Source organism: Populus euphratica, unplaced genomic scaffold (genome assembly GCF_000495115.2).
Source record: "Populus euphratica unplaced genomic scaffold, PopEup_1.0 scaffold48.1, whole genome shotgun sequence".
Classification (NCBI taxonomy): Eukaryota; Viridiplantae; Streptophyta; class Magnoliopsida; order Malpighiales; family Salicaceae; genus Populus; species Populus euphratica.
The window spans coordinates 79,045-106,801 of NW_011499879.1; the positions used below are offsets into that span (position 1 = coordinate 79,045).

General features: G+C 31.0%; 2 protein-coding genes and 1 non-coding gene across 5 annotated transcripts; all 3 read right to left on the reverse strand.

Annotated features, from left to right (window-relative positions):
* Positions 1-9,072: 9,072 nt before the first annotated feature.
* Positions 9,073-14,049, reverse strand: LOC105128937 (uncharacterized). Of its 3 annotated transcripts, none has more exons than XM_011030796.1 (2): positions 11,307-14,049; positions 9,073-9,927 (listed from the first exon to the last, which is right to left on the reverse strand). In XM_011030796.1, the coding sequence occupies exons 1-2, from the start codon at positions 13,652-13,654 to the stop codon at positions 9,804-9,806; spliced, it is 2,472 nt and encodes an 823-aa protein (XP_011029098.1). In that variant the 5' UTR covers positions 13,655-14,049; the 3' UTR covers positions 9,073-9,803. The 3 variants fall into 3 exon arrangements, with proteins under 3 accessions (XP_011029098.1, XP_011029099.1, XP_011029100.1); XM_011030797.1 differs by having other exon boundaries at positions 11,353-14,048; XM_011030798.1 differs by lacking the exon at positions 9,073-9,927 and adding an exon at positions 9,982-10,010 and having other exon boundaries at positions 11,353-14,048.
* A 6,034-nt stretch (positions 14,050-20,083) lies between these two features.
* On the reverse strand, positions 20,084-20,156 carry TRNAK-CUU (transfer RNA lysine (anticodon CUU)). The gene has a single exon. It is a non-coding gene; the product is annotated as a tRNA-Lys (tRNA).
* Positions 20,157-23,144: 2,988 nt separating this feature from the next.
* On the reverse strand, positions 23,145-27,055 carry LOC105128938 (methylsterol monooxygenase 1-1-like). Its single transcript, XM_011030799.1, has 5 exons — positions 26,402-27,055; positions 25,543-25,865; positions 23,826-23,973; positions 23,712-23,744; positions 23,145-23,512 (listed from the first exon to the last, which is right to left on the reverse strand). The coding sequence occupies exons 1-5, from the start codon at positions 26,729-26,731 to the stop codon at positions 23,432-23,434; spliced, it is 915 nt and encodes a 304-aa protein (XP_011029101.1). The 5' UTR covers positions 26,732-27,055; the 3' UTR covers positions 23,145-23,431.
* Between the last annotated feature and the right edge of the window lie 702 nt (positions 27,056-27,757).

Consider the following 27,757-nt stretch of genomic DNA (forward strand, 5'->3'; position numbering starts at 1 on the left):
GCAGAACCTTCAATTTTTTTCTTTTTAAAAAAACGATAGATTAGGTGATTGGAGAAGGCTTTACTTTGTGCAGGTAGGGAAGGGAGATGGGGTAATCTGTCGTTTTGTTGAGGGCTGAACCCATTTGTAAGAGCTTTATTTTTTAAAAACAATTTTTATTTAAGGATGGTACCAGTTAATATTTTTTATTTTTAAAAAATTATTTCACTATCATAACTACTTGGTAGTCGCTGCTTTAAATCTATGGTACCAGTTAATTTGAAAGTTGTTTTTTAAAATATTTTTTATTTAAAAAATTATTTTTAATATTATTATATTAAAAAAATATTAATTTAAAATAAAAAATAAAACATTTTAATTTTTTAAAAACATTTTAAAAACACAAAACCAAATACAACGATTACTTGATTGTGTTATAATTTTTAAATAAAATTATAATTTTTATGATAATTTCAGTAATTTATATATATATATATATATATATATTAAAATGTAACCTCATGAATATGCTTAAGATATTTATTTTATTATTTTTATTGTTATTATTTCAAATAATTTTCTTAAATAAATTATATTTTTATATTTTATACAGTTATGTTAAAATTATCAAGATATCAATTTTTTTTTTTGTAACTTGCTTTTGAGTTCTTATTTAAAACTATACTTTTGATGAAGAAAGCATGTTTACTTTAAAAGAAAAGGAAACTTCTTCCACATTTTTTTTTCAAACATTTAAATCATCAAAACTTTTATAAATATTTAATTTAATTGATAAAATAATTAAATAAAAATGGATTTTGAATATAATCCCGCGGTATCACACAATGGGAAAAAAATAGTTTCGATTATTTTAAGTCGACCTGAACATATCCTGTTTACTTACCGTGATGCTATTTTTTTCACCTTCATTCTTCACCAGCCTCCGACCCCTCCCTCACATGGTGGCTTCGATACGAAGACCAATGCCGACACGTCACAGATTATGCCTACTCACTAGTTAGAAATCAAAACAAAGTTTTATTTTAAAAAAAAAAAAAAAAAAAAAAGTTTTTTTTTTTTATTTTTTAAATTGATTTTTTTCCTGTTTTACCTTTAAACTTTTTTTGTTTTTTTAAAAATTAATTTTTTAGTATTTTATTTTTTGTTTTTTTTTTAATTAATTTTTTAGTATTTTTAGATGGTTTTGATATTTTAAAAAATAAAAAAATATTATTTTAATATATTTTTAAATAAAAAATAAACCCTAAACCTTTTAAAAAACGTCTGATGCATTGAGCAATGTGTTACTATTTTTATGAAAAGAAAAAAAATAAAGAGGACTATATATCGAAGCGTTTTTATCATTTTGCGACGGGATGTTCGATCGTCAAGAAAAATAAAAGGAGCTATGAACACCGAATGCGGAGACAGTAAACGAGGTACATGTTTTAATCACGTTCACAGGTCAATTTCTAATGACAGCCTGGGGACACACATTATTATATACAGGGTGTATATTCAGGCTAAAGAATAATTTTTATTTAAAAACATATTAAATAATATTTTTTATTTTTTAAAAATTATTTTAAATATTTACACATTAAAATTATGAAAATAAAAAAAATTAAATTTTAAAAAAACAGGAAGGAGAACGTTCGGCACAACAAGCGAGTTAAAGCAGAGTGGTGGACTCATTGTACGGCCTTGTGAGTTATATAAAAGTCCATGATTGTGACGCGTGCCTCGGTTTCCCAACCCTGATTAACTTATTATATGAGTGGTGGTACTTTAAATCATTTTCATTCTAGCACTTTATACTTGCTTTTTACGGTAACCAATGCAGTTTTGATAAATAACTGAATCAATATTCAATAAACCCACTGCATTGCCCCGATAATTAATAGAGGATTGATTTCCAGTACCGAAGATAAATAATTATTACCCAGTTTAAATTCGAGTCTACCTTTTGATTTATTAAAAAGTGATGTAGCTGCTTTTTAATATTTCAAAAAAAAAATTTTAATTTTTAATTTAAGGTAACTACAACGAGAATTCTTATAAAAATAATTAAATTAATGGGCAGAGATAAAGAGGGATGTGTCTACATAACCTCACGCGCATCAATATATATATATATATATATATTATTCAAATGCATCAATTGAATTATGATGGGAACTAGTTAACTATTGGGGAAATGAATAATCACGATATTCATAGCACGAATAAGTCGAATCTTTTTGTTGTGTTCTTTGAGGGGGTGTTTAGATACGTACATTGTATTAATTATTTTTTAAAATTTATATTTTCAGAAATATATAAAAATATATATTTTTTATTTTTCTAAAAATATATTTTTGGTATCATCACATTGAAACAATCTAAAAATATAAAAAATAATTTAAAAATATTAAATTTTCATAAAATACTATTTAAAATTCAATTCTAAACTGCTCCTTGTTGAATAGATAGATACTGTCTCATGAATGGTAAACACTAACAATATGTTATAGTTGTTTTATTTTAATTGAATGGTTAGATTACATAATACCAGAAGCCTTTTTCTTTCTTCAGCCACATACGGTACTGTGATGAATTGTTAATTTTAAGCTTGTCCTGGAACAAGGTGGGATAATTAGTTTAAGTGACATTCATTATTAGCGTTGATATATAGTTCCTGGACTCTCGTAAGTTCAAGCTTCTTTAAATTCTTCTCTCAAATCTCATTCTATAAACAAATTAAGCTCCTTTTATTTAGACCTATCCAATCATCTGTTCCCATCCCTTGCCGTTAACATGTTTGGTTGCTGCGAAATCGAAAGTATCTCTTCTTTTTCTGTCGAGATAATGCATGCCATGTTGACTCTTAAGCCAATCTTTTCTCCAGGAAAAAAGAAAGAAATATGTAGAAATAGAAATGATTGCAAAAGCACCACTATCGTTTTCTTCTACCCTGTCCTTCGACTTGAAACAATCTGTAAAGATCGATCAAGATGAAGGACCCAAAGGGTCAACTGGGAGGTTAATTTGGTGACTGATGAATCAAGGGAAAGAAAATCAATCGCATATAACTTTGTCCACACGAACACACATGATTTTATGCAATCCTACAAGTAATGCTCGTGCGATAGGTGGATATATACAAGTTATGAGTTAGGACCACAAAATTCAAAGGAGTTGCAAGACATAATTATACGATGTAAACAAACCAGCCAAATTAGGGTTCGTGAAAGAACAGAAAGAGAGGACACTTTCTCGCAGCATTATTCTAAGATAAACTTGTCAGTCATGCATGACAGAAATAGCATACCATGTGGAAGAACAGTGAAATTAAAGTAGAACCGTATCTTTCTTTCCAAAAGGAAGGTATTTTCTATGTTAACTTTGCAGTTGAAAAAAGAAGAGAAAGGAGTGGTCCGCGAAGCATCATGATGGGTGTGAGATGAAGTTTAAGTTAGAACTGTAGTTCAGGTTAATTTGACGACGAATAAACATAAATATTTGTGCAAAATAAATATTTATGAAACATTATTTTGAAAAAGAAAAGAAGACCTTTCTCAAGAACCCAAATGATATTTATATATCTTTATACATGCGAAATAAATTAATTGGAGATAAAAGGGCTTTGAGATTATTGTGCATCTCCAAACCCTAATCTAACTACCATCACTACTGAGCATGCGATAGTCGTTCTTATTATAATTCGATTTCTTGACATTTCACCGAAAAGTAGAGGTAATAAGATAATATAGGCAACATCATGACATGTGAAATGTGGTCCAAATCTCGGGTATCTTCTTCTAAATTTTGCTTTCTCAACTTCTCCTACTTAATTTTATCCTCTCTCTGTTTTTCTTCTTTTCTTTTTTTCATTAGTTACATCAGGCTCGTTACAAACCATCACACCTTCAAATCAATTAATTACCACCCTGATTCACACACATATATCGAGATTTGATATATTAAGATAATCATTTAGAATATATTGAAAAAAAGTCATAAAACCAATATCCAAAGTAAAATTTAGGGACATGACCAAAAAAAATTAATGAAAAAAAAAATCTGCTACAATAAAAACAAAAAAAATTATCTAAAATTAAATGTTATTTTTTATACAAGTAAAGTTTGAATTCATAGCATATAAACCGATAAAAAATAATAAAGAATGTTGATTATGAGTCTGGTTTACCTAAATGTCTTAATAGTACTACCAGACTCATTATCAATGAAACCCATTTTAAAACCTTGGTGATCTTAATATCTCCACAAAGAAAAGAGGGCACTGCACAATATATAATTGTAAAATCGAGCACATGTATAGTAAAATGTGAAAATAACCACATACAATCATATAGAAGACAGCGAAGATTTCTCTTTGTGCAAAGTGAGCGGGGCGATAGAAAAGATTGAAGAAAATAAACCCTAATTAATGTCGAAACAAAAATAAGGGTAAAGTAAAAGGAAATGGGTAACATTGGAAGAGGGACAGATTCTTGTATAAAGAAAGGGTGTCGTCCTGTACTAATCATTATATATATTTCTTTTTCCCTTTAACCTAAAATGAGTGGAGTTCAGCATACCATACCAATGACAAAAAGTTCAAGATCAGGAGAGCTAATTAGCTGGTGAGCAGTCAGCATTGGTATGCCTTGCCGACAAGAATTTCTGCCTCTCCACTTAACGAGTAATTAGAAGATTCCAGAGTGGTAAAATAATACCATACCCAATCCACTCTACTTTTATACTCTCTTCGTTTCACTCACCAAAAAGTGAAAATCTCACTCGATTTTTCACCTTTTTACTGTAAGTTTGCGGAGTTGGGTGGGTGAATCTGATATCCATCAAGAGAGTTTGAAGTATAGGAGGGATAGTGTGATGAGAGAATATGTTGACATAAGTGGATGGTTTACCTTGAAAAAGCAACACATTAGTTGCCATGAAAAGTTGCTAGCGAGGGTAGTAAACATTATAGCATGGAAGACCGCTAGCTTTACTTGTAGTAAAAATGGTTGAAGCACTACTCTTGATAATTCAATGTCTTTGTTTCGTTCCTCTTATTTTTGGCTCGAACTTTCAAATCCCCCCAGCTCCTATTTAGACGAATCCATTCAAGCCGAGCAATGATCTTACGTGGGAAGTTTAACGTCCCTGTGCCCATGCTAGTACTGTCAGAATGATGGGGTAAAAGCTCACATTTTATCTCGTTAATTTAGCATGAAACTTAAATATGAAACTTTAAACCATGCCTGGAAAAAAAGGACGACGACATGAATCTGTGAACGAGTGGAGAGATTTTACGATCAACCATTTAAGATTTTTGTGGGCTCCCCGCAAGATTCGTTGGAAAAATTAGCTATGGCATACTCAATTGATGTGTTTGAAGCTAAATTAAAATTGAAGGTCCAGTTATACTTGAAGTGAAGAATTTCTCAAAGAATTTTTTTTTTATTATATAACATAGAATATTAACATTAATATGAGAAATTGATATTGAAAAATCTTTTCTTGGCAAAATTCTCAAATTTAAACTGAAAATCATATACTATATTGGAAGATTATAAACATTTTTAGTAGTTTATATAGTGGTGACTTGAAAAATAAAAATTGAGCTTATAAAACATCAAAGTTTTATTTTTAAAAGAGAGATCACCTAACAAAAGTAGGTTTTGTGTAAAAACACTTGCACGCTTGGGCTCAAGCTTAGGTTCAATTTTCTTGGTACGTACAATAATATTTTTTTTGTCAAGCCCTGATATTTATTTACTCGTCTATCATGATTAATGTCTAGTTTTATTAGTTTGTTTTCAATTAATTCTTAGAAAGTTTTGTTTTTTAAAATTAAATCTTATCTTTAATTTTTTGAAATTGAAAAGATATAATAGTCAAAAACTAATTCGAATCATGTATATCTCTGGCCTCTTGTATAAACAGGAGTGGTCGCTCCGATTTTCAAACATAGAAATTATTTGCTCTTTTTACCTTATTTATTTTCTTTTACTCTCCCTATCCTAGCTTTAACCTGTATTTCTGTGAAGAGAAAGTTTGGGAGTGTTTTCTAAGCCATATGCATTGATTGGAAATGCATCCTTTCAAAAGATATGGAAGGGTACATGCACTAAGATCGTTTACACCAATTGATGGTCAATTTAGCCTTTAAGGACAGAGAATACAGTCATTGACAATAATCTTTTTATGCTTTGTTTTTATTTGAAATTCTACTCGAAAGCACTTTATATACATTGTTGTATATTTTGTACTTATCTCTGGTCTAATTTATTTATAAATTTGTATATTACTCTTTTGATTACATGTTTATTATTCATAATAAACATTTTCTCTCTCTCTCTCTCTCCATATATATATATATATATATATATATATATACACATGCATGCATAGACAATTATTATTTGAATAATTTAATATTACATTTTTTTTATGAATTATTACATAAAACTATCAGTTTCTTTTTTTTATATTGTGAAACAGAATAATAAGTATTGCTTAAAAGAATGTTGATTAGAAACCTTAGAAGTCCAATGGTATAAATTTCAAAAGATGATAACAAAATATATTATTTTATCTCACCATCTTAAACTTGAAAAAATTATTGATAGAAGATGTGTCAAAGTTGTTAAACAAATAGTCTAATCTTGCAATAATAAAAGTTGTTGATGAATGGAAGCAAAATCATTTAATATATAGGAATTATATCTTGAATAGAATAGACAATTCAGTTTGTGATGTTTATAATTCCATCAATTGTCCTAAAACACTATGAAGATCATTAGGTTAGAAGTACAAGGATGAAGATGCTAGCTTGAAAACAATTCAAAGTCGGCAAATTCTTTAACTTTAAAATTCTTTAATTTTAAAATGATTGGTTTAATGAAAATGATGACAAATTCTTTAACTTTAAAATGATTGGTTTAATGAAAATGATGAGTCAGATTTAAAAGATTCTATTAATCCTTTATGATTTTCATGAGATGATAGTTTTAAGTGAATCTTTTCAAGTGATTATTATTATTAATAAGTTGTCAACATTTTAAAAAGACTTTAAAAACTACTTTAAATATAAAAAAAAAAATGATGAGAGTTGAAGATTTTATTTTGATACTAGACATGTAAAAGGATAATAAGTTGCCCGAAAGGATAGCTAACTCCTCTTTAATGGTCTATATGAAAAATATGGTTGGATAATTGACAAAGTATCATTAAAAAATAAAACATAAAAAAAAGACTTGTTGCAAATAATAAAGGTATTGCCCATAATTTCAACAACAAAATTTTTTTATCTATAACAAAGTTGAACACTTAGTCAAAGATTGGAGAAATTTGTTTTAATAAGGCAACTCCAAAAGAAAAAAGGTGTCTCATGCTATTACAATTGAAGTAAAGAACCTTTCAAATGACATGTTGAAAATTAGCTTATTTAGAATTATTTATGAGGTAAACCTAGTAAATAATTCTAAGTAATGATGATTGATATTGATGCAACAATATATATATATATATATATATCTGATGCAACAAAATATATATATATATATATATATATATGTTGAGAAAATAATATCATTCATTTATCAAGAAGTAGATAATTAACAGTTATATATAAAAAATTGTTTAACTTTAAAAGTACTAAACTTTACGAATGTCATATGGAAGATAACTTTCAAAAATCTTTTTACTTCAATAATATATTTTATGTTGTTAATATTAAAAACTTAGTGTTTGACTTCTTATTAAACAAAAATATGTTTAAAATGGTTTTTGAGTGTAATAAATTTATAATCATAAAAAATAGAATATCTATAAGGTAAAAGGTATCTATATGATGTCCTTTTTTTAAAAAATGAATGTTATTCTATTATGAAAAAAATAAAAATAAAAATAAGATTATATTTTCTTGTTATTTGCTTGAATCTTGTAATATGTGGCATGACATATTAGAACATATGAATTATAATTCCATGTAAAGATTAGTTAATTTTGAATTATTGCCAACTATGATTTTATTTTAGAAGAAATCATAAGTTTGAAATTTGTATGGAAGTAAAATTTACAAATATTTTATATCAAATAATTAAAAAAAACAATGGATCTCTATATTTAACCTACTCCAATATTAGTGATTTAAAATTTATACAAATTAGAGGTAGAAAAGGATATTATACTATTTTATAGATGATGGCACAAGGTAAATGATAACACAAGGTATTATTATATCTATTTACTAAAAAATACAGATAAAGCTCTTAAAATATTTAATATCATAAAAAAATTGAAAACAAACTCACAAAAATACAAAAGGAATAAAAAGTGATAATAGTAAAAAATACGAGATATTTTTTAGTGAGTTTTATAATCAAAATAGTATTATCTGTCAAACTAATATTTTTTATTCATCTCAATAAAATAAAATTGATATTCAACATAAAAACCAAACTTTAAAAGAAATAATAAAGGTTATGTTAATAAGTTTAAAAATTAAAAAAAAGACTGAAATAAACTCTAATTAATTTGAACTAGTTCTACAACTACCAATCCCATGGCCTCCTATATATCGAGGAGTGAGGGCTTCTGTTTTCAAACAGAGAGATCATTTATTTATTTTTTTCCCCATGCTCCAGTTTCAGGTTTTGTCTTTATAGGGAGAGTTTGAGAAGGTTTTTTAAGTTTGTATGGCTTGATTGGAAGTGTATCCTTTCAAATGATATTGAAATTCTAAAAGGACAAGACTTTATATCAATTTAAGTGCATTTCAACCTTACAACTAAAAAATAAAGTCCTTGACAACAACTTCTTCCTTCTTTTTTTTCACTCTGTTTTGATCTGAAATTTTGCAAGTACTTGTACAAAGTTTATATATATATCGTGCGGGAAAAACTAAAGACTTCTAACAGGATTCATGTTCACTCCTCGAACTATCAATAAGATTCTCAGCTTCCATTCCCAAGCAGACGCAGACGCAGACGCAGAATGTGGAGTCTTTGATAGAACCTGGGTTCCCATCATTCCTCCGATATCAAGCAGTGATGTTTCGATGCCTTCCATGTGAATAATTATGATGTTTGGTAAAGGACACGGTATCCAGAACAAACAAAACAGGTTAAACCTTTTCTATTAGCAGCCATAAAAGCATCACATGTACATAGTGTTCATATTCAGGAACATACACACGGAGGGAAAAAAGAAGAAGCAGAAACAACAATTCAAAACCAATCAGCATGTAATTCCTTATCACATCATTGGTGAACTGCATAATGAAACCAAGGATGATTGAATCCACTGCGTCCCGTTAAACTATATTTTTCCAACTTGATCAGCTATAGATAAGGAACCAATAAAATTGGTTTGAATTTGTTGCAGAACCACTCTCAAGCATCTTTTGCAGTGCTTCATGCCGACAGTCTTCGTTTTGGGTCCTATAAACACCTTTCACGCAATTATGGGGAACATTGCCCAATTACCCTGCATGAACGTCACAAGCTTTGGAATGTTTAAAAGAGAAGTTACCCGAAAGATGATTTGATGGGAAAAACCCCGATGTCTCTCTTTCTCCCTCCATGACAACCAAAGTTTGGAAAAAGACTTCCACATCTTTCATGGTGGGGTTCCACCTTCCCAAAGACACAAACCAGGAGATATAGATTGAGATAAAAAATAAAACAGTTGCAAGTGCTTCTCCAGCTAGAAAGGTGTTCTTTCAGGTCCTTCCGAGGTTGTTGACCCACGTAGAGGTACTTGGCTTGCCATTCACCGAACCAGCCTGTTTAAGCAACCTCTGGTTACAAATTGACATTTCACTTCCAAAAATTTCAAGTCAAGTCCTTGGATCCTTCTGGCAGAATTCCACCTTTAATCATTGTCCATGGCGTTGTACTAACCTCCAACAATCTTACGGTGGTTTCTCCAGTCCAACAATATCTTTGTCGAACGCTTCTGCCACCACAAAGATTAATTTAGCATAATATCTCAGTTTTCTTCAGTTCAACTAATAATGATTATCACTCAGATCAAAGTTCCTGACAAATGGAAAATCATTATGTTCCCAGAGTAGATTGTTACACTCACATATACTAGGCAATAGATTAGTATCGTGATTAAAGTTACATAATTAAAGAAGACTTGTTAATTGTAGAAACAAAATATTAACAGAGGAAAGGAGCAGATCCCGCCTAGGAATCCCCAGGTTATGAACTCAGGGCAGAGAATGATACTGCAAACTTTGTGATTCCGCATTTAACTAGGCAAGCAGCTCGAGTAGATGTGATAAAGATACTTCTAAGCATGGCATGTGAAGGAGCTCCTATAGGCAGGAACTTTACCTAATTTTGGAACATAACCAGGAAAATATGTGGCAAGGTTCAATAGAAGAATTTATTTTCATTGTGGGAAATAAAACTGGAATCCCATCCTAAGAAACCTATTTGGGCACATAAAGGAGCACAAAAAACATGAAAAGTTTTCAAGCAGACCCCTTCTAATCATTACACCATACATGCAAAACATGAAACTCAATTAGGGAAAATATGATCATATAAGGCAGTGGATCATGCTTGTTGCTCAAGGAATTATAAGATCATCAAGCAAGAATAGAGGGATCTACATCGCAATGAATAGGAGAACAGGCACTAAACTTCACAGTCTCGTCAACTTCAAAAGTCTGGCAGGACTTTCGGTTGAATTTAAGAACGGTGACAAACTTTTATGAGAGAAAGCAAGTCATCCTTGGAAATGGAGAGCTTCAACAATCATAACATAATGGTGAAGAATATAATAACCATAACGGCTACCAGAATTTCATAACGAAGTTCTAAATAAAGTCATGAACATCATGCTCAGAAAATCAACTGCGGAACAACCCAGATATACTTCACCCAAGCTTAAATGAGAGTATTTAACATGTTAGGTTCAGAGAATTCGTAGCAATTGCTCTTGTATAAACTCAATCTTAGAAAGAACGGAAAATAATTGAAGTACAAAATTGTACAAGTGTTCCCGTTCTGAAAAATCTGTTAAAAAGAAATTGCTATCTTTACAAACGAAGATTCTTTCTTTCTTCTTTTTTTTCCAGCAAATTCAGAACCTCCAAAATTCATCCTAGAATGAAAGATGAGAACTTGCTCAATTTATGAGCTATGCATTACTAGGCATACAGAAACAGAATCCCTATTAATTCCTCTCCTCTCTTCCTCCAATCTGACTGCCCCAAAATCTTCTAAAAAGTAAGTTAAGAAATACAAAAGGATATAAGAAGTGGGAAGAATTCAAATAAATCCTACAAATTTAAATTCAAAAGTTGTGGGAAAAAATGTTACACTGAGGATGTATCAACAAGAACCTCGTTTAGCACATCATCCTCACCATTTGCCAATGCAAAGAGATCTGCATCCTTATCTTCATCGCTCAAAACCTCCCGCCTATCAAGCTTTGAGTGGGCTGCAATAAATATCAACTTCTGCACCTTGTCCATGCCTTCCCTTGAGTGCCCATGGGCACACACCCATCTCAGCAAAGACCAATTGCATTTGAACCCACATGAAGTGGCATGAAGAAAAATAAGCCTAACTGCTACTTTCCCTAGTGACTTGAACTCAGTAAGATAAGTCTCCCAGACAAGCCTACTACTTTGGGGATTTACTATCCTCATCTTTCCTGTAATGGGATCCCTCTCCTTCATCTGGACAGCCCTTGCATACACAGGATCGAGCCCTTCTGTTCTCCATTTCATGAGTTCCATCAGTGCAATATGAGCCTCCTCCCTTGAAACAAGCCTGGTTATAAGCTTGTCTACATCCTTTTCCTGCTCCGGGGTCAAGCATTTGAAAGGAGGAAGGTATTTGCCACTGTTGTCCCTCAGCAAATAAAGTGGATCTAGTATGTAAGCCGCAGCCCAAGCAGGATGATAATTCTTCTTGAATCGTCTTTCGATCACTTTCTCCACTGCTCCTTCAGCAATGTGGAACTTTGAACACCAATCCTTCACTTTTGCTCTAAGTTCATCCCATAGCGGCAGACATTGCCCTACTAATGGCCTCTCTATCTCGATCTCTTGAGCCATTTCCTTGATCAACTTAACTAATGAATGCACCGCATCCAAATCATTCCAAAACCCCACATCTCTAATCATCTCAGCAACTTCTCTTGAAATAGGATCCTCCATGGATACTATCTTATACGATTCATCATGCAAGACCAACTGCAATGCTTGAGCTGAGCTCATTATATCCTCTAGCATTGCATACACGGGTCCAAAATCCATCTTCTCATACTCCCGCAAGGGCACTCTCAACAATCCTGCATTCCCGTACTCTTGCAATTGATACTTATGGAAACTATTTCGAATTGGTGTCTTATTATTGATAAAACTTGCAAGCTTGAAGCAATTCTCACTAACAGTCCTGAACAGTGGAAGCTCCTTACTAAAATCCTTAATCAAACTAGTGAACCCTTGTAACTGGCAAGAAAGATTGACCATCCAATGGTTCTGGTTCTCTAAATTCCTCAATGCCTTAGCCTTAAACCTGTCTGCAACTATCCCTACACACTGTTGCACAAGACTCCCGCAGATGCCTGTTATAGTCTCCCAAAAAACCTCCTCTGCATATTTGGAAGGCACTGAACCACTAACAAACACAGCTCTCCTATACAAACCAGTTCCATTAGGCAAATTCACTGTCAAATTAACCAAATTTACATCACCAAAACCCCCATTACTCTTCGCCTTCCACCCGTCTGACGCAATCTGAAAAAACATAGCATCTCTAATCCTAGCTTCAGACTCAGCCCTAACTTCCTCGTACTTAACATTCAATCTCCCCCCAACAAAATCCCTTCTTGAAACCACAGGCAACCCAACTTGATTCAGAAAAGCCCTGAACTTTGGATGCTCTAAACTAGTAAAGGACACAGACCCACAAGACTCGTAAACCCAATCAGCTAAATAATCAAACGCGCAGTCAATCTGGGTCTTACTCAGAGCTTGTCCTGGCAAAGTTTTAGGACTCTTTAACTTTTTTACACTATCTTCCAACATAGCTAAAGCACCTAAATCCTCTTTGCCACCAGACAACATCAAATGTGGTTGTTGTGGCAACATAGCTATCTCATCTGAGAATCGTGATGGATCGACGATAGCAAGAGGACTCACTTGGTACGTACTACCCACAGCTGTCACTGGATACGTTGATGATGCAACGCCACCAGAACCAGAAATTCCTGAACTAGAAACGACAGGTCGCTTCCTATTACTACTAGTATGCACTCCTGTAGGGCCACCGCCACCGCAAGAAGGAGAAGGCAATAAGGCAGTGTTGGGTGAGATTGAAGAAATGGGTTTCGGTAGAGAGTTAAAATTAGGACAAGCACCACGTTTCAGATGCTCAGAGGCAGTTCGTGAAGGATTTGAAGCGGAGAAAACGGCGTCGCATAATGAACACCGTAGCTTCACAGCTTTAGGAAGGCCAGTATCGGTGTTGTGGACCAGCATAGGCTCTAAATGAGCCCAATACCACGCGCCTTTTCCTTTTATTGCTTTGGTCCTTACCATCACCAAACCTTCATATCTCTTGTGAGCTGCCTTTGCTGTTAGCTCTTCTGCCATGGCTGTATCTACTTGTTGTTGTTGTGGTGGTGGTGTAGTTGCTGTGTTAGTTGTTGTTGCCATTTTATGTGCAATTTTATGTTTATAGTAGTGGACAAAAAAATGGTCAAAGTTTGAAACTTTTGCGGCGTTTCAAGACTGACATTCAGCTTGGGAAGAATGCCGGCGGTAGTTGCTGCCGGATTTTCGTTTTCCGGCGGGTGTCCATGTCAAGAAGTTTTGGTCTTTTTTCTTGTTTTCAGTATGGGGTGTGGCCTAGTTTGGTCTTTCTTTAAAGGCTCTGTTTTCTTAGAGAGAGAGAGAGGATGGGGTAAGAAGAGAGAAATAAGGGAGGGATGAAAGACTGAGAGTAGTTTCAATGGTGGTATATGGAGCGTGGAATAAAGTGCGCGTATATTTGCGAGTGGGGGGGAACAGGAGAGAGCCATGCTGATGGGAACCGAGCCTTTGCAATTGAAGAAACACACTAACGCCACGGTCCGACGTACGAAAACACTACTGACATTGGCTGTCACTTTCTGTTGATTGGGGAGTGAAATGCACGCTCATTGAAAACAAAGGTTCTAGTTTTGGCATCCTTTTCATGTTTCTTGCTTCTTCTTTTTCATTTTTTTCTCCCTTTTCTTTTTTGGATTGTGGGTCTGGTAGGGAAGGGAGTCTTCTTGTCTGTTTCTTCCTTTTTCTTCTCTTCAAAAAAAAAAGTTTTAAGTTTTTTTTTTTTTTTTCCAGAGGATCATGTAATTTCGGTATTTCCTTTTGTGACTTCATGTTCATGTGGTTTTTTTTTCCAGAATGTGGACAGAAGAGGTCAGCCTAGGAATTTAATGAATTCCACCAGTTTCTTAGGGGGGGCAGTGTTCAGCAAGACAACCATGGAGATTTCTCCCTTTCTTTATTTATATCTTATTACTATGAATTTTATAATATAGTATTACATATGTAAGGGTTTATATATATATGTGTGTGAATACAGAGCAACGATGCTATATTGATGTATGGCGGTTGTTTTTAAAATATTTTTTTATGAAAATTAAAATGGTTAATTTACAAGCCATATAACTACAATGCGTCCCCCTTCCCACTCCATGAAACAGTAAATCAATTTCTTTTGTTAACCTATAGTTCATGGACTCCGCGCTAATCTATGGTTCAGAAGCAAAACAAAGAAAAAGTGCTTTCAAAGAACAAGAACTACAACGACAAACAATATGACTGCCTCGTAAGGATTTTAATCCACCATGAAATTATACAATCCGCTCCACATTCTAATCTAAATGCATTGGACTTCAAGATTTATGGCGTCTATGTTTAAGATTTATTATATTTTTCAAGGAAGGAAAAACTCTGTTTTTTTTTATCAACCAGAAGGAGGCAGCTATTGAAGTGCTCTTGAATGAGGTTAGTGCACAGTATTAATGTCTCTTGCCTGTCAATATTGCCAATTAGTCAATGAACCATATGTCACAACTGCCACCCACTTTCCAATCCGAGGCATCTAGAGCGCTTGGCCCATGATTTGTTATTGGCGTGAAAATTTGAAGTGTAGTACGATACATTAGAGAGCTTGGATGAAAGTTCGGATTAGGGTCACAGCGCAGTGACTTGCTACCTAAAAGTTCTCTATGCATGCTCGTTAAGAGGAAAAAAAAATTGAATACAAGGCCATATGGGCTGGCCTCTGCCTCCCTGTTCTAACCCATTTTGGATAATTAGAAGACCTTTCAAGGAGTTAGGGATGAGGATTGAATTTGAAGATGGGAAATCATACATCTGGCCTGTCATTTTCTCTAATTTAATGCCTGCTGGATTTTAGCTTTCCTTTTTCTAAGCATTTCCAAAAGGTGTTCGTCCCTTACTGCTCAACGTCTTCCCCGCTCAGGTGACATCTCCACACCCCCCCCCCCCCCTAACATACGTAATTTTGATGTGTCTGATACCTGATCTCACCTCTAAGGGCCGGCATTATTGAGCTAGGTGCGAATTTCCACACGCAAGTGACCATCCAATTATTCAGTTCATCTCTCGTTTGATTGTTTTCAAAATCGTGATTTGTCTTGGTTTAGAAGAAGAAGAAGAAGGAAACTATATTCGAGACTAAATTAACAATTTAATACAGGGCAGGTTCTGCTAGCTACTACACAATACCAATATGGGACTAAATCGATATCATGAAGTAGCTAGCTAGGCATAAGAGAATGGGTAAAAGTAGCCAAAAAAACTAGCTCAACAAGAGAGAATATGCATAGCAAGTGTATGGAGACATAGCTGAAATGGCTTCCAACAAGACCTAACACCTCATGCCCCCCCTCCCACACCAACCAGGAACTTTCGGTGCTCCTACAGTATCATACATGAGCGTGTTTTCACTATAAAAAAAGGGAACCAACTTGGTGACGGCATCCTACAGACAGCTCCAGCAAGGTGCCTTTTAAAGATATAGAGGAAAAACAACTCTCGAAAAAAACAAGAAGAAGCAATGTGAGATTATAGAGGATTCTATGCATTTGTGCGGGAGAAAGGATTGAGAACGAGGTTCTTTTCAGCAATGGATGATATCAGTTAGGTTAGTTCTGGATTTTGTCTTAAAAAATATTTTCTTATTAGTTACATGGGATTAAATATATTTTTCAAATGGTATATTATATTAAATTAAAATTTTACAGGTAAAAACTGAACTTATAAAAATATATTTTGATAAAATTTCAAGTCATTCAAAGTTTAAAAATATATTATTTAAATTTATTTATATTATTATTAATGTTTTAACATATTCATCAAAATAGTATTTTTTTCTTAACTATTTTCAGCTCAATCAATTCAAATATTTAATAGATTAGTTTTGAAAAGCAAATAGAGATTAAACAGGCCATAAACTTGTACATAGACTTGAGCTACAAAGATTTATAATATTACCGGGATTTATTGAAAAACTAAAGTTCATATTTTACAAGGATTCTAAATTTATATGAGCTTGATGTGATTTAATTTAAAAGAATTTTTTTTTAGATTTTTTTTTTATAGGTATTCTTAGCTCATCAAGAATACTAAATGGAGGCAATTTAAAGAATAAAATTTTAACAATCAAAACAAAATTTTCTCATTGAATTGCTACACTAAAAAATTCGATTAAAACACTACTTGGAAAATTTTAGAGATTTCGGATACATGAAAAAATACTAACATGAAAACTTTGTTTTTATTCTTTTATTTTATTTATTTGATGTTGAATAATTATTTTTAATTTTAATTTAATTTAATCTATTAGACATAGTTTAAATATTTATTTTATTATTAAACACGTATTAGTTGATTTCTAATTTGGATCTATAAGCTTGCAACTCAAAAGAGATCTATTATGATTATTTAGAGAAGATTCTTTAATGTTTTTGGAACTGTAAATTTTGATAATTTGGTGACAATAAACATGAGTTTTTTTTTATTGTTTATGGTAAAACATTCTTCTTTACAAGAACAAAAATTATGTATTTAATTTATCAAAAATTAATTAACTTTGATGTTGTGTCATTCCAAGGAAATCAATGTCTTAAAAGAAATATGACCTTCCCATATGATACCCAATGAATTTTTAAAAAAAAAAACCAATGAGGTATAAAGAAAATAATAAAACATTTCATTTGCAAAGTTTCACCTTCCTTTATTATAAATGGAGAAACAAAAAGGAAAATGGGTCAATCAGACCGTAAGAACAACTTGAATATATATATATATATATATATTGTAATTGAATTGAAATAATGTAATTATTATTTTTTCATTCTCAAAAAAAATTGAATTAGTTATTAAAGGTAATATGATTTTTTTCACAAAGATCTATTACTCATTCTTGTATTGATAGGAGACAAATCAATCTTTTAATATTTTTAAAGCATAATAAAGTTATTATATTACCTTTTAAAAAATTAAATATGCATTAAAGAGTATTTTTATATTTTTTACTTTTTAAAACACAATCAAATAACTAAATTAATTTTATAAATAAAATTTTATAAACTCGAGTCCAATGAATTTTTTATATTTTCATTTTGGTTTTTTTATTATAATAAAGTTGACTAAAACATAATTTAGTAATTTTATATATATAAATATTATTTTAAAAAAGATAGAAGGTTGCCCATGTCAACACATAGATTACGATCGCGCCATTCACATGTTGCATAAGAAGATTTTTAATGTCCAAATAGAGATTTCCAAAATAACATTCAAATCATTTCAGCAGGAAGGTTGCACATGTCAACACATAGATTATGATCGCACCATTCACATGTTGCATAAGAAGATTTTTTATGTCCAAACGGAGACTTCCAAAATAACATTCAAATCATTTCAGCAACCCATCCATTTCTAGACGTTGTAAGTGGCTTACCGATCTTTGGTTTGGAACTAGTGGCTTTTTGTTTCTTTTTTTTTTATCTATTTTTACATCTAACCCTCAAAAATTTTAAAGCATCCCTTCATTTTATTTTATTTTTAGATTTAGTCTATGATCTTTTAATTATTATCTATTTTGTTTAAAATAATTTATAAAATTAGTTTTTTTTTTCCAATTCCACCCCTCCAATTTTTTTCATCTATCATTTGATCCTTCATTTTTTTTTATTTGAATAATTTTTAAAATTAAATTTTTTTATTTGTTTTATTTGATCCTTCATTTTTTATTGCTATTTTTTTCAGATAATTTTTAAAATTTAATTTTTTTTCTTACAATTTCATCCTTCTTCAATTTCTTTTCTATTCAATTTGATTTTTATTTTTTTTATTGCTATTTTTTTTACTTTGATAAATTTTTTACATTGATATTTTTTTTTATAGTTTTATCCTTCAACATTAAATTGGTTAATAATTGATTTTCTTAAATGAGTTAATGTCTATAATTTTATGAATTGTGAGTCTGAGATATTGACTAAAATTTAAGAGATTTACTTGTGTTTATTTTTTCTTTTTTTTTCTTTTTTAAGCCCATGATTTTTCTAGTTTTATCCTCTAGCATTTATTTAATTAGATATCAAGCTCTGTTATTTTTTTATAAGATTTTTCATTGATTTTAAAAATGACTATAGTTACCGCAAGTCCTTTTATTATTATTATTTTTGTTTAATTTAGATTTTTTTGTTAAAGAAATATTATTTTTAAATTAAATTAAATACATTGATTAAATATAAATATAAATACAAAATAATTTTATTAAATCCATTGATTAAATATAAATATAAATATAAATACAAAATAATTTTATTTGATTTTCTTTTCAAGTTACTAACCTTAAAAGCATGTGACATCTCTTTAATTATTATCATGTAGCCTTTCATAGTTTTATTAGAATTGTATCAATAAGTTCTTTTAGTGGTAGGGTGGTGTCTATGTAAGAACAAAAATGCATAATCAATTGAATTTTTTTTATTCTAAATATGATATTAACATCTTATTTTTTATAGTTAATTATTATTATTTTTATTTGTTTTATTTTTTATTAATATTTTATTAATCATATTATAAAATCTATTAAATTTATTAAACTTAATCAATTCAATAGTTAATATATTTTTTTTATTTCATTAAAAATATTAATATTGCCCGAATACTTTTTTATATTAAAAACATTTTACAGGACCGGCGATATAATAAAAGTAATCTATCTAATATGTATATTATATATCTACCACATGATTATTGTTGGACCCACTTTGGTGAAATTGACATGCAGCTTGGTTCTACTTCCACCTGGAGATCACTTAAAATTAACTTGATTGGACAGAAAATGGCTTTATTTTCATGTTCATATATTTCAAAAATATTATTGAAAACATTTAAAATATTTTTATTTTTTAAAATTAATATTTTTTTATTTTTAAATAATTTTTATATATTATTTTAATATGTTTTTAAATAAATTTTTTTTAAAAGTAATTACAATCATCTTCTTCCAATCTGTTCGCTAACCACTGTTTTGCTTTTCTTTTCCTTTTTTTCTTTCTTCATCTATTAAATCGCCAATTGGGCCATTCAGCATCTCCAATGTTTACGGGTCACAGTAGGCCTCGAAAAAGTAAGTCTTATGAACCTCAACGTGGCAACTTACAATGGTAGACGGCCCATGTATACAATGGGCTTCTAGAAGCCCAGAACGTGGCTTTTCAGTTTTCAAGGCTTCCTCGTGCAAAATTAGCAGCACACCTCAAGATTTGTCTTTCCGGTTGGCCCAGGTGTCTGCAAAGGCCTAAGGTTGCTGGTTCAGGTAATAACTAATAACTGCGTGGGTTTATTCCTGAAAGAAAATATCGTGAATTTATTTATCCATTCAAATTAAATAGCATCCTTATAATAATAATAATAATAAAGAAGAGTTAGAGAATGCTTTCATTGGCTACTGGATTAACTTTTTCATTTTCGACAGGAAGCACTGTGCCGGTTGCCACAGCTGGAAGCCCCTCACAGTGAATGGCACACTGGTCCTCAACAAAACAAAAACAATCGCGCCCACCGTGGGGCTCGAACCCACGACCACAAGGTTAAGAGCCTTGCGCTCTACCAACTGAGCTAGACGGGCTTGATGTCTGGCTATCATATCTTTTTTTATATTTTCTATAAATATCGCAAGACGGCATCACACGTTATACGTGCTGGTATTAAAAGAAAAGTATTTAATTTATCTTTGTTTCTCGTTATAATAGTAAAATAATGATTTTTTTCCCTAAACAACTCTTTTATTAATATATTTTTAGAGGTGAAATAGTATTTTTTTTTTATTTAAAAATTATTAAAAAAAATTATTGTTTTTTATTATACTAATACATTATAAAATAACATTAATACCTTAAAAAATAAAACATCATTTTACTAAGATGAATGATCTTTTTAACATTTTACCTTTTGATATATAATAGAATTATAAATTTAATATTGGTGTTAAAAACATTAAGCCATTGATGTAGGGTTATTCATGTCCTTTCAATTCTTTTTTTTTTTTTCGTGTTTTTTAGGTTGTTTATAGTGATAACATAATTTGCAATTGAATTATTAAATTTTAAATTGAAAAAGTTGATCGCGTGTTAGAGACACCATACCTTTTGAGTTGCACATGTGGCATCTCTAAAAGGTTAAAAATATAATTTTATTATATTATTTTGTTCTATGCCATGTCTTTTTTTTTATAAGTGTCGCATGTCATCTAAAAATGACATATTTATTGATAGTGACTCTTTCTTTTTCTTTTTTTTCTTCATTCTCTCTCCTATCCTTAAAAATAAATTTGTCCATCATTGTTGTTGACTCTCGAAATTCATCCTCTTGGTTTTGATTTTTCATTTTAGTGCTTTTTTTGTTTTTAATTTTATCATTTAACTCTAATTTGTACATATAATATCTTTTTATTTGATTATTCTACTTTTGATTTTTTTTTCTTGGCTTTTGTTAAAAAATTTATAGTTTTTAATTTTATTATTCCAATCAAGTTTTTTATTTTTTATTTCAATATTAATAATATCCATTTTAGTTTGGTCCTTTTTTAATTTTTTTTTGTTTTTTTTTGCTCTTCTATCAATTTTTTTATGATTTTTAGTTTTATCCTACAAATCAAGTTTATTTTTTTTATAATAATAATAATCATGGTGATGATAATAGTAATAGTAATAGTAATAGTAGTAACAACTATGAAACCAATAATAATACTAATAATATTGCTAATAATGATGATAATTTTAGTAATAAAATAGTTTTCATGACAATAATAGCTACAATAATAGTAATAATTATGATAATAATATTAATAATAGTAGTAATTCTGATAATAATAATAACGATGATGATGATGATGCTTGTGGTTGTGATAATAGTGGTGATGGTAATAGTTTATTAAGATAGTAAATAGTATTAGTAGTAATAATAATGACAATATTAATAATAATAGTAATAGTTTATTATGATGGTTATAATGGTAATAATATACATCACTATGGTGATGAAAATGACAACAACAACAACAAAAATAGTATTAATGCTATTAATAATAATAGTAATAATAATTACAATAGTAATAGTAATGATAACAATAATAATAAGTAACATAATTATAATAATATTTATAGTAATAATAATAACAAGGCTAACAACAACAACAATAATATTAGCAGTAATAATAATAACAATAATAATAGTGGTCATAATAATAATAACACCAACCATCTTTTTATTTTTCATTTCTATAAAGTTAGCATGACTTGTAGACTTGTCGGGGTAATTCAAGTTGTCCTGATTTACGGGTTTGTTGGGTTATCTTGTTTTTTATTTTATTTTTTAATTGAACTTGACTTTTTTATAATATTTTACATCTGCGAGTAAGGATTTGATAGCTGGGCTTATTGTTAGTGTTGGTTGTTGACTTATTAGATGCGTTTTAGAGTCATGCGCGGTCATTAAAAACAAATTTGTGAGTACGGTAGGACCCAAAATGGACAATATTTAGCAAGTTAGGCTGAGTTGTGACATTTTTATCCATCAAATGTTTTTTGATACTATAAAAAATAATTAAAAAAAAATCATATCGGTAGAATTTATAGAGTTCATGTACATTTTCATAAGTCTGGTTGCTTAACTTGGTTAACAAGCCTGAAAAGTTTTTTTTTAATATCTTAGTATGGGGTTGGGCTTTGGTATAACGATCCTTTTTTTTGTTATTATATAGTTAAATAAAAGATAGTTTCAAAAAAATTATAATCCCGCTAAAGTCCATGATTTGGTTTATATATTTGATATGTTAACTCAGGTTACTTGATTCATAAGTTTGATGATTTTACTCACTGGACAAATATATTTTTTTATCCTTTATTGTTATTTTTATTTTTTTCACAACCTATCTTTTAATATTGAACTGATTGAGAAATAAATTACAAGATTTTTTTTTTGTTTTCTATAAGGTCATCATTATCTTAAATAAATTTTTAGCTTATAATTAAAAAAATAATTTATAAAAAATTATTAAACTTAATATAGTTCTTCACTGAGTTGTTAGGGACCATGATTAATATAATCTATCATTATTTCAAAAAAAAAATTAAAATATTATTATTTTGAAGTTGTATAAAAAAATAAATTATATTTTTACTCTTAATCAAGATTACATTTGAATTAGTAAAATCAATGTAATCTATTATTATTTCAATATTTAAAAAACAATATTATCATTTTAAAGTTTTTTAAAAATTAAACTATATTTTTATTATCATCATCACGATTATATTTGCATTCATAAAATATGAATTTATAAAATCAATGGTTTTAAACAGGCTAGCTTCCACATTGTTTTAATAAAAACTTGAGTTAATCGTAGGATTTCAAGATTATCATTTTTGCTAAGTTTAATAACAATGTAAAAAAAATTTCGTGGACTGATCCGCAGCAGAGCAGAGACAATGAATAAGTAAGATAAGTAAGATACTGAGCAAGCTCAGAATTGATGTGGACTGTTATTTCTTTCGCTTAAAGAACCCCTTAGTCACGCAGCGCTCATCCAAAAGCAAAGACAACCATGTCAAAGAGAGAGACCAAAACTAACAGCATTTGATTGGCACTCTTCACGGATAACAAACACAAAAGAAAACCAGATTTCATTTAAACAAAACCCCCACATTCTGAACTTGACATTGAGCCCTAACACCCTCCCCTTCTCACGACTACACAAAACATGAATTAATATCCACCTGAAATACTCACAACTTGGAATTAACCAGACTAGCATATGGACACCGTCAGCTTAAAATGGCTCGTTTACAAGAAGAGTTGTACCCTAAGGGCATTGTGCTGAATAAGAGTTCTGCAGTCTGACAGCTAGTCAGATTTAAGATCTTGTGTGGCAATATGGTAGGAACCTCCATTCTGCTCACCACCATTTTCCACTCCCTCTTTCAACTGAATTACATAAAAGAAACATGATGTTGGTAGGAATTAATGATACAAAATCCAAGTAGAAAGCGTAACTACGTTCATTCTGCTTCACATTGACCTGTACTGAACTACAATTGTCTGTATTTTTCAAACATAGATGATAGATATCAAACAAGTTCCATTAGGCAATCAACACGTTTGGAAAGTGAAAAAAAGCCATTACCTTCCGAAGAAGCTTCTTCTGAAACCGATAGCCCTAATCATAAAGAAAACATTCCAATATCAGTTATCATAACTTCCAGGATAGCATGGTTAGTCACAAGAATTGTCTGTTTACCTTGTCAGTTCCATAAATAAAATCACAGTAAGTGAACACTGATGCAAAGTTGCTCTGGCTTTGTCCTCCAACATAATGATGGTAATCATGGTAGTCTGCACCACCATAAAATGGAATATATTTTGTGGGAGCCCATGGAAAGTTGTAACTGCATAGCAAGATGTAAGTTACTCACATGCATACCATGTGTGCCCCCAAAGTTAAGTTAAATCATCATTGCAAAATATATATAGCCAGGAGATGAAGAGTAGCACAAGAATAAGCGGGTCCTTACACTGCTTATCAACCAAAAAAACAAAAGAAAGAAAGAAAAACAGAAAGAAAACTACCGAGGGAGGAGTCAATATGTACTAACAGGATCCGAAAAACTCACAAAATACATGAAACATGCTCAATGTGGTTCATGCTGCAATTACCACCCATCGTTGATGACAGGAAAAGGAAGTCCTGAAAATGTCCATAACTAAATCTGTATCACAATGAAACAATATATGAAGATGTCTAGTATGCACACCTCTCCATTCTTAGGCAGTTGCACAGACCCATGTTTCGGTAGTATTGTTCCATTTTTCCTTTTTCACTCCTTCATACGAGGAAGGAAAAAACTGAGTAATATCTCTTAGCTCTATTTAAGCTACTTTTTATTCCCAAAATATATAGAAAAAAGTTTGAAAACATAGGCAGCAGCATCATTATCTCTTAGCTCCATGCAAGTCATTTCAATTCGTAGTGAAGCTATCACTTGGAGCCATCACAACACCTGTCTGCAGGATAATGAATTGAGGGAAATCAAACCCATGGCTCCTTGTAGTAGCACTGGATTTTATGTCCATATATCTATTGCATACAAATTTGCATGTCTTAAGCCTACACGATAGATAGATACTACAACTCTTACTAGGAGACTCCATCCCATACATCAAATTTACTTTTAAACAGTTTCAACCCTAGCAAACCACTCTGTATCATAGTTAGAAAGCACACAGCATTTAGCTATTGTAACTGCCATAAACACAATATTACACCATAGCTGTCCAGCGGGATCTGGTCAAGACAAAACTAACTCGGCAATATTTATTACATACCATTCATTCATCCCATATAAGGAACATGCAGACCGGTGAGCTTTTATAAATTTAGGGAAAAGTTAAAAGCCAGAATCTAATTAGGTAATATTCACTGATCTTAAACTCCTTGGCATGCATAATCTAAGGATAGCAACTAGTATACACTACATTTGAACATTAATCACAATATTCATCCATCACCTGTTGTGTGCTTTTAAATTTTACAAGAATAAAATCAACAAGAAAAAGAAAATTTGCTAATTCATAGGCACTTCCCTTTCCGTGGAGAAAGAGACATGGCCTAACCTCTCCAGAAAAACATTAGCTGCCTTTTGCAAGTTTTGCATTTTTATCTTGCCCTAACTCTATCAATTGATCAGGCAAATGATTGTCAATTTGCTTATAAATCAGTAACCATTCGCTGACTAAACCAAAGAAAAAGAAAAGTAATAACAAAAGAAAGGTGCCATGCCGATCCCCACATCAAAAAAAGGTAAGCCACTACTGAAGATACTTGAGATCTACCATTTTACAGAGAAGTCTAATAATAAAACAGTAAAACAGCAGAGAAGTTCTAAAGTTATCATTTTGTTACAATTAAGTAAAGTAGAAAGGGCTCTCAGCAAATAAGAAAAGCATAGCATGCGTACCCGCTGTGCGTCTCAATTGCCTCAATCTGCCGTAAAGCAATCCACAACCAAAATGTGATCATGTGCCCTGGAACCATCGCTGGACCAAGAAAAGATGGGATTCCAAGGATCAAAACTTCAGCCCAGTGTGCATATGGGGCAGCAAACCCAATGGGAGCTGTATATTCATGGTGAACCTTGTGAATTTTCTCGTATCCCCATTTACCATGAAGAAATCTGTGGATCCAGTAATTGGTATAGTCCTCCACCATGAAATAAACCAACAGCTGTAGAAAGATTTCCCATCCGGAAGGCAATGGCAAACCTGTTCGAATCCCAATCATCTGTGGACATGCGAAGTTAAATACGCAACATCAGAAGTCTTAATCTCATTTCAAAATTTCACCGAAAAAATATAGCAATTATTTGTCAACAGATGGTTAAAAATATTCAAAATGTCACAACCACGTCCAAAAGGAATCAAACGTTAAAACTGGTTGATCAATATACTCCAATAAAATTAAACTGGGTACCAGAAAATCAATCAAAGGGGAAAAAATATACATACAGCAGGCTTTAATTAATAGAAATCACGCAATAATTACCCAAGTAAACAAAAAAAATTATCCAATATCACATAAATCAACAAAATATGTGATTTCCAACGGAAAACAATGCCAAAACCCAGCAACTACCATTACACAGAGTCTGTTAAAAAGCCAAAATACCCATCAAAAACAAAACTTTAACGATCAAAACCTCACTAACACCCCCCCCCTAAAGAAAAAAAAAAAGTTCCCATCAAAAACCAAAATGAGATTTACAAAATCTTTTAACAAAAACAATTTTTTTTCCAAAAACTAAAAAAAAGTTGTTTTACCTTAATGGAAGGGTAAGAAACCAATTGTAAAGGCCCCACGACAAAAAAGAACATGAACATAACATCCTTGTAACACTTAAACTCTTCAGATGGAGACAACTTGACTTTAGGCTGAATCTTGTACTTGTCAAGCCCAGCAGATCGCCAGAGACTTGTGAAGAACAAGGGCAAAGGCACGACAGAGAAGATCAGAAAAAGAAACAAGATGTTGTGGCAAAATAGATAATAATCAGACTTTTTTGCAGAGTAATTGAACCACAATGTCTCCGCTACAGTCAAATTCCTTCCTAGCGCCGCCGATGCCTCGTCGAGGGTGGAGTACGGGAGCATTGCGGCGGGGGGGGAGACAGGCGGGGGCTAAATTTGGGTGATGAAAATTGGTGGTGGTGAGAGAAAAGGGGGGGAGAGAGAGTGATGGGTGTCAGTTAAACTTAAAATATGCGGGAAATTAAAACTGGATTGAGGAACAAACCAAGCTCTTTGGTCTTTATATCAGCGTTCGCGGGGCCATAGGAGTCCCATAATAGGATACGACAACGCAATTACACTAGGATGGCATTATGTTTTCTGATAAAATTAGATTTATAAAGCACAATAGACTTTCTCTCTGTTTTCCTTTCATCGGAGGTGTTAGTTTGACCGTTCCCGTTTGCGAAGATATTTTTTATTCCATTCTTGATATAAGTACAACTAATACGTCATCCATGCAGCTCTTATATATATAGTATTTTAAAAGGAGAGAGAAAAATCTGGATCCACATTTGGATGACTTTAATAATATAATTATATAGAAAAATTAAAAGCAATAAAAAACAAAAAATGATAATTACTAATAAAAAGTAAATATTTGCAAATATTATTAAAAAAAATACCTTTTTTAAATATTCCTAAAAGGTTTGATAATTTTATCTGGCAATAAAATAAAAATTAAATTAAATTATGATAACTTTATATAATAACTAAAAATTTAAAACTCAATTATCAACAAATAAAATATTAAAAGATAAATTTGAAAAAAATTTAATTTTAAAAAATTAAAAAAAAAACAAATTCAAGTTAACATGCTGAATTTATGATCCAATCATAAAACCAGGATAATCTCATACAAGATAATAAAGGTTAAATTTTAAGCAAACTAAATGATGAGAGACTCCTCTTTTAATCATTGTTAGCTAGTTCTTTCAGCTTGTTTGTCATTCTTTTAGCTTGTTGTATATGGGTTTTTAAGGAGTTTGCTTCTTTTTTATAAATTTTATTTGTGAACTTGTTGATTTTTCAGCCTTGTATATTTTTTCATCTACCATGTATACTTACATTTTAATAAAAAAAAATGATGAAAGACAAAACTGAAAAAAA